The 7,746-nt window shown below is 42.5% G+C and overlaps 1 protein-coding gene across 2 annotated transcripts in view; it reads right to left on the bottom strand.

The window, feature by feature from the left end:
• The window catches only part of Ccnc (cyclin C), a 22,144-nt gene extending 15,414 nt beyond the window's left edge, over nucleotides 1-6,730 (bottom strand). Inside the window, exons 1-4 of one of the 2 annotated variants that reach the window (XM_029533347.1) lie at nucleotides 6,463-6,730; nucleotides 3,859-3,965; nucleotides 2,469-2,553; nucleotides 2,223-2,292 (exon numbers count right to left, since the gene is read on the bottom strand). In XM_029533347.1, coding sequence (XP_029389207.1) covers nucleotides 2,223-2,292; nucleotides 2,469-2,553; nucleotides 3,859-3,965; nucleotides 6,463-6,494 — 294 coding nt within the window. In that variant the 5' untranslated portion in view covers nucleotides 6,495-6,730. The remainder of the gene's footprint in view (nucleotides 1-2,222; nucleotides 2,293-2,468; nucleotides 2,554-3,858; nucleotides 3,966-6,462) is intronic. The other variant, XM_021221918.2, reaches the window with a different exon arrangement.
• Between the last annotated feature and the right edge of the window lie 1,016 nt (nucleotides 6,731-7,746).

Here is a 7,746-nt window from a genome sequence, read left to right as displayed (position 1 = left end):
TGGGAAAGGGAAATCAGTTTTCCCAATGGAGTCACACTGGTCCTGTCAACACTCTAAAGCAGCCCCTAGGCCCAGGAGCAGTTGGACAACACAAAATGAACCTCATTGCTAATGACCTTTTTCTTTTTTTTTTTTTTTTTTTTTTTTTGCAGGCTTTTTATTTCTTACTGGTTTTGATATTTGTCTTATATTGTTGGTTTTAGGTTTTGCTTTGTCTGAGACAAAGAAAATGAACACTAAGTTGGGTGGGCAGAGAAGAGGATCTGAGAGAGGCTGGGGGAAGGGAGAAAATGTGATCAAAATATACTGTATGAAAAAAAAACTTTAAGAAGAAAAAGTAATTCAACAACCACTACTGAAATATACCTCACCTACAAGACCTCTTTATTCAAAAAGACATTTTACATACATCTGGTCCTAAGGACTGAAACCAGGCCTCATGGGGACTGGGCAAACACTCTGTAACTGACTTCTGTGACTAGATTTATCTCAAGAAACCACGGACAGAGTTAAATTAGGTTTCTAGAAAAGGTTTTAGTATTTCTAATAGAGTCAATTCTGCTTACTTAGGAGATAATAAAGATGCCATGGAGGCTTCTAAAATAAAAATGAACACAAAAATATAATCTTACTGGTTAAACTCATATTCAATTCACACGGATACAATTATTCTAAAGATATTACCTATGAACAAAAACAATAGACTAGGGATTGTGTGGATTAGTTAAGAAAAAAGCCAGTTCTCAGGGTTTTAGCTGAAAGTTAAACTTTCTCAATAATAATGAAAACAATAAGTTGAGCAGAAATGCAGTTCCTGGTCCAAGTCCTTCTCTGCCATCTCTCTCACCTACTTTTTCTGCTCCCACTGTCCACACTTTTCCTTGCTAGAGTCTACTATTCTTTCACTCTCCCCCAACGGCTTGTTACCAATGAAGACAGGTATAAATACCAGCATGATAAGGGAGGAGCAGAGACATCCTCAGGCCGTGGTAGATAGGCTGTGCTACTTAGCACCAAACAACATATATATATATTCCGAGACAGGGTTTCTCTGTATAGCCCTGGCTGTCCTGGAACTCACTTTGTAGACCAGGCTGGCCTCGAACTCAGAAATCTGCCTGCCTCTGCCTCCCAAGTGCTGGGACTAAAGGCGTGCGCCACCATTGTCTGGCTTTTGTTTGTTTATTTGTTCTTGTTTCAAGACAGGGTCTTACTACATTGCTCTGGCTGTCTTGGAACTCAGAATTCCCTATGTAGTTCAAGCTGGCCCTGAACACACAGATATCTGCCTGCCTCCGCCGCCCAGGTGCTAGGATTAAAGGTACGTGCCACCACCCTCAGCCAGTCTTTTAAAGATAGCAAAGCAATTAAGCTTAAGCTGAAGATTAGACTATTAGGACCCACTGACCTGGTATATGAACACTGCTCTCTCTATGCCTTTGTTTCCTCATTTATAAAATGAGGGTTTCAAGTATTACAGCGCTGAGGGGAAAGATTTCCTCTATGAGAGGGGGAAAGTTTCCTTATAGAAGTGTAACAGCTCTGAGGGGAATGCTTTCCCCAGTGTTACATCTCTGAAAGAAAGACATCCTTCTAGTCAGGAGCCAAGGAACACCACAAAGTCACACTGCACAACAAACTTCACACTAGAGATTTACTGGGAAGGACAAGAGAAGGTGTTTGCAACTCTGCCTGAGCAAGAAGAAGCGGAAGCAGAGGCAACAGGGAACTGAGAAGGCAGGCTTCATTTGAGGGGTGGGGAGCAGGACTGCTCTCCAGGGTAGCATGGGATTGATGTGATGTTTGTGGCCTGATCTTGGGGCAAGCTCGGGACTGACAGAATTCTTTTTCTTGGCCTTGCTTTCTTGCTTGGGCTCGTCAAGGTCAGGGTGTTCTTTCCCTGGCCCTGATCTCAGAATCAAGTCAGGGTGTTCTCTCCTTGGCCCTTTTACCCAGAATGGACACTACTACTGTATACTCCAGTTATAGGATTGAATTAAAACTTGTAAAGGGCCTCATTAAATCATCTGATACACAGTGACATATTTATTAAAAAATAATAAAAGAATTTGCAAGATGTGTTTATCAGTTCAAACAAAGGCACCCTCTCTCTCTCTCTCTCTCTCTCTCTCTCTCCACACACACACACACACACACACACACGTACACAAAGCTTAACCAGACAGTGATACTTTGATGAAAAACAGAAAATTGTTTTATACCTCTACTTTGGATGCCAGAAACACACATGTAGGAGCCATTAATACAGGATCTATACTTTTCAGAGAATACCTAAAATACAATTAGACAAGAGTTAAATGATGTGATAAAAACACACTGGGGGTGGGGGTGGGGGTGGGGAATCATAATTCTATACTAAACAAGTGATTTACTTATATATTGTACATGGAAATTAGAAAAGAATTTCAACCAGGCATTAAAAAAATAAATAAATAAAACAACCATACCTAGCATAGAATCTCTTGAAATAGACTGTAGCAGTAGCAATAACTTGTTGTCTTAATTTAAGATGTTCACCTAATGCTTGGATAACTAAAAAAGAATAAAGTTTAAATGTATCATCTGTTGTCAGTATAAAAACACTAATAACATCAACTTTTATCAGTGATTTCTACATGTTGCAATCGTGACCATTCACACCTAGACACACTGACACTCTCTGAACCTCAGTAGTCTAAGACTTGCAAATGCAGCGATATTCATAAACAAGAAAAGAAACTGCCTACAATTTATCCTTGCAATAAGCAGGTTGAATCTCAAATATTCTTTCTTTACTCGATACTTTAATGCTTTTCGTAGTATCTACAAAATAGCTTTAAAAATTAGGATAGAGTTTGTTCTTTACCAAGAAATCCATAGTTAATCTTTGACATAAGAAAAAGGTAGGTTTGCAGAGAGTAAGAGTGAGGATCAGACGGCAGGACGGGAGAGAGAGCTCAGGAGCTGAGAGCACTACCTACTCTTGCATAAGACCTGGGCTCCACTCCCAACACCCACATGGTGGCTCATAACCATCTGTAACTCCAGTCCCAGGGGAGCCAAACCTCCTCAGCATCAGGCACAGCATACAATGCACAGATACAGGCAAAATACTCATACATATAAAAGAAAGAAATAAAATTAAACAAACAAAAGAACAGGCAACAAAGCTATCCCAGACATAGTAAAGATTTCTTGACTAAATCTTTTTTTTTTTTTTTTTTTGAGACAGGGTTTCTCTGTGTAGCCCTGGCTGTCCTGGAATTCACTCTGTAGACCAGCCTGGCTTCGAACTCAGAAATCCGCCTGCCTCTGCCTCCCAAGTGCTGGGATTAAAAGCGTGCATCACTACCACCTGGCGAATAAATCATCTTGGTTATGCAAAGTTCTAAGGTAAAATGAGAACTACTGGATGCTAATTTAAATAATCATTTCTTCTTTTTTTTTTTTTTTNANGATTTATTTATTTATTAAATGTANGTACACTGTAGCTGTCTTCAGACACTCCAGAAGAGGGCGTCAGATCTTGTTTTGATGGTTGTGAGCCACCATGTGGTTGCTGGGATTTGAACTCAGGACCTTCGGAAGAGCAGTCGGGTGCTCTTACCCACTGAGCCATCTCACCAGCCCAATAATCATTTATTCTTAAAGTATTTTGCTTAGGCCAACTTTAAAAATGCCTGAGATTAGTCAACACTGTGCTTATGATACTTAAGGTGCCAAAAGTATTACCCAGAACACTGAAATGGTAAATGTATAAATAAAAGCACTAACTATAGACTGTAACAATTCATTGAAATTACCATATAAAATAGTGACCAGCTATAGTATACTACTTCAACCAATATAAAAGTTTACCATTTGTAAAAAATATTTGTAATTTCCAATACTCCTCTTCTGAGAGAAACTTTAGGTCCTTTTGGCGTTCTTTCAACAGATCTTGTTTATCCAAAATCCACTGCAAACTAGAAAAAGTAAAGATGTTAAAAGGTAGTAAAGAAACGTAACAAGCAGGAATGGGGGAGGGGAGGAATTGCTTGAGGTACTGGGAGGAGAGAGGGTTGATATTGGGATGTAAAGCGAATAAATAAATTTATAGAAAAAAAAGCCAACAAGCAAAAGCATCTAAAGCACTAAGATTTAATAAGCTGACCATATTCTACGAGGTACATCTCTCTCTGTCTTTATTTGTCTGTTTGGTTCTGTTTAGCCCTGGCTATCCTGGAACTCCTTCCATAGATCAGACTAGCCTCATTCTCACAGGTATCGGCCCCTCCCTATCACCACCAAATTCTGGGATTAAAGGCATGCAATACTGCACCCAGCTTCTTCTTCTTCTTCTTCTTCCCCTTTTTAAAAATTATTTATTTATTTATTTATTTGGAGGTATACACTTAAAACATTGATAAAAGACAGTGTCTGGCTGGTAGAATGCAGCTGAGGTAGATTGAGCACCAGTTTACCTCTGAAACTTCAGCATTAACTCCTCAGAGTAGGTCTCTAAAATACTGAGTAAATTATGTTCGACAATGAAATACCTGGGTTCTTCAATACATGCTCACCTATTTCAAGTAAATTCAGCCCTGGAGCAAATTTTACATTTGTTCTGATTTAATCTCTTTTTCAACCAATGTTTTCACCAGCACCCCCAAAGTACCTCAGTCTTGTTGGACCAATGGAATCCCTTTGGTTTTTGATGCTATTTGTGAGTGCTATGCTGGACTATCTTCAAATAAATCTGTGTCAATCAGTGTGACTCCCGTACTGTCTGGTCAATAAACAAGGATGCTGTAGACGCCCTTTCAAACTCTCAGGTAAGTTAGTTATCAGCGTTCTCTAGCTTTTCAGCAGCCCACTGGCGGCCTCGGCAAGATCGTTTGAAATAAAAAAACCAGGAGAACTTGAGGGTGAAGGATCTCTTGAAGGTCTCAAAGCTTCTCTCCCTCTTCCTCATTTTCCTTCATAGTGTCATGTGTACCAAACACCTGCACACAGGTTTTCAGACCCTCTAGACTAAGAACCATCCTCAAAGATGGATGGACGGATCCAAAGACTCACTACTGCCCGTCTTAGTATTACGTTCCTGAGACAGGCAATCAAGGCATTATCTGAGTACCAGGATTAAGTACAGGCCCAAGCTTTATTCCACCTTTTTGGGTCATCCCCTTTTGTATTGCATTTTTAAAAACTGAAACATCTCAGCGAGTGAGAACAGTGTGAAATAAGTCCCACAGTGATGCTTCACTGGCATTTCATCTTCCCAGAAACACTTTGTAGCAAGGGAAGACCTGCTTTCCAGAAATAGGTTTCCAATTTCAGTTTTCTTTCTCCCCCCCCCCCCTTCTTCTTTGTTCTCAGGCAAAGGGGAGAAACGGCCAACCAATTCAGAGAATTAAAATGTTGTTATTCTCTTCCCACTAAAATTTAATTAAACTAAATGTCTCTACCTAGTCCTGTTCAGCTTTCATGTATTTAGTGGAAAGCCTGCTCAATGCTTAGCCCAATCATACAACTTCCTGCATGTTTAACCAACTATATTTAGAGACAAATGTCTTTTAAGATTACTTTAGCCCTTCCATGGTCACTGAAAGACACTAAAATTTAGTGATTTAAGTGGTTAAAGGAAGAGGACAAAAATCTGGAAAATACACGACTTTAAGGCAAAATATAAGACACTGGCTAATGAATGAAAATGGATATATTTTGAGAGCCCCTGTGCTCTCAAATTCTAGGAGCATTAAAGTCAATCTAGGAGCCTGCAATTGGTGGCTCATGCCTTTAATTTCGGCACTTAGAAGCAGAGGCAGCGGCAGGCAGATTTCAGTAAGTTCGATGCATGCCAGCCTGGTTGATAGCGTGAGTTTTAGGACAGCCATCGCTCAACGTGAGAAACCCTGCTTCGGGGATGGGGGTGGGGGTGGGGGTGGTGTCAATCTAGGCATAAAGCTGAGCCAGGAGGCAGCAGGTAACAAGCACGACTCACTCCTCTCCTCTGAGTAAATATTACATCTACAGTAAGGCTAATGGCAGATTATAGTATCACTGCTATGAAAACAAACAAACAAACAAACAAACAAACAAAACAAACTAGCAATAGCAAACCATGTCCGTCCAAAACAGGCAACCTCACAGAGCTACAATGGGGTCACTTTCCCTTGCCTGTGCCCACATCATCCCACCCATCAAACCCCAAATTTGAAATGAACCCGCCTCCGTCTCCCTTCCCGCAGACCAGACCCCTTACCTCTCACCCATCCTTCGAGCTCACCTCCCCTCAGCTCCCGAAATCCCGCTGGGCGAAGAGGGGAGGCTCGCACACGACGGCATCACGCTCCGGACCCCCGGCTTCCCGGGGAGGGTTCAGCCCCAGCGGCCAGGATGGAAGCCCCCGAGGGAAGGGCAGGCCCAGTCCTCCCGTGCCCCAGCCCCGGCCCCAGGCAAGAAAAATGGAAGCTCACTTACTAGTGGGAGCTCTGCCAAAAGTTCCCTGCCATGGAATACTGCTCGCCCTGATCCAAAAGCACCAGCCGGCAAAGCGGCCCGCGGAGCGACCATAGACCCAGTCCTGGCGACCGTGCTCCTCCTCCACCAGACCGGCCGGACTGAGCTCCGCAGCCACCGCAGCCGGAGGAAGGGACCAGCACCCTCGTCGCCTTGACGCCGGTCGACAACACGGAGCGGCGTTCGCCGGTTCCGGCTGACAAAAGTTCCGGCCCGCCCTGGGAGCGGAGGAAGCTAGCAACCGCCCGCCCGCCAATGGGCGCGTTGAGGCGGATCCCCCGGGAGCAGAGGAAACCCAGGCGGAGGCTCCCGGTGGCGAGAGGCTCTCCCCGAGGTGTCCTGCTAGTTCATCTCTCGAGCGTCCACACACTGCATTTCTGGTCTTGGGCGGTTTTCTTTTGGGTCCATTTAGGGATCTTGTTAATCCACTGGCGTTGAAGAATGCATGGCAGTATATGACGGCTCTTTCCCTAGGGTTGAAAGGAGAAATAAATGAAAATAAGCCTTAGGATGTAAGTGCTCTTAGTAAAGTTCCTGTCGGCATTAAGCCTAACGAGTTAAGTGTAGAATTTTTTAGAGTAGCCATCCTTTTATGTCAGAGCCGGCTACTTGTATAACCTAAAAACATGAGCATATGAATGTACATCTAGCCACACTTAGGCTCGAAATGGGTATGGCGCAGAAAGGCAATTATTTCACTTTGTAAAATATTTAAATGTTTCTGCTATCATTGCAACATTGCGTTTCGTACAGTACTTCAGCGGCAGAGTCAGGAACATGAGGAGTTTCAGGCCAGTCCTTGCTTCACGCTGAGACGCCATCTAGGGGCAAAGAGGAAAAGGGATGTAGCTCCATCAGTAAAGTGCTTGCTGGTGAGCTAGAAGCTCTGGCGCACTGTATACACCTGCAAGGTAAGAGTATTCATATCCTCAGATACATTGTTTAGGGTCAGTCTAGGACAGGTGAGAATCTATCTACATCTTTTAAGTTGTAATTTAAATTAAAAAAAAAGTCTCCAAGTGATTGGGCACAAATTCTGAGAAAGATAACACCAATGTTTTTCCTTTGCGAGTGGAGTCTAATTGAGATGTGGAATGGAGTGAAAACTATTTCTATAAATGAAACTAGTATGCCAACTATAGAAAAGATGTTTTTAAATTCCACCCACTTAGGCACGTACACAATTAACCTGTGAGATACATTTATCCTTGAATTTCGATGAGCTAGACTAGGCTGAAGCATTGT

The sequence above is a fragment of the Mus pahari genome, chromosome 22, assembly GCF_900095145.1.
Source record: "Mus pahari chromosome 22, PAHARI_EIJ_v1.1, whole genome shotgun sequence".
In the NCBI taxonomy this organism is placed as follows: Eukaryota; Metazoa; Chordata; class Mammalia; order Rodentia; family Muridae; genus Mus; species Mus pahari.
This window is presented reverse-complemented; position numbering and strand designations above follow the sequence as displayed.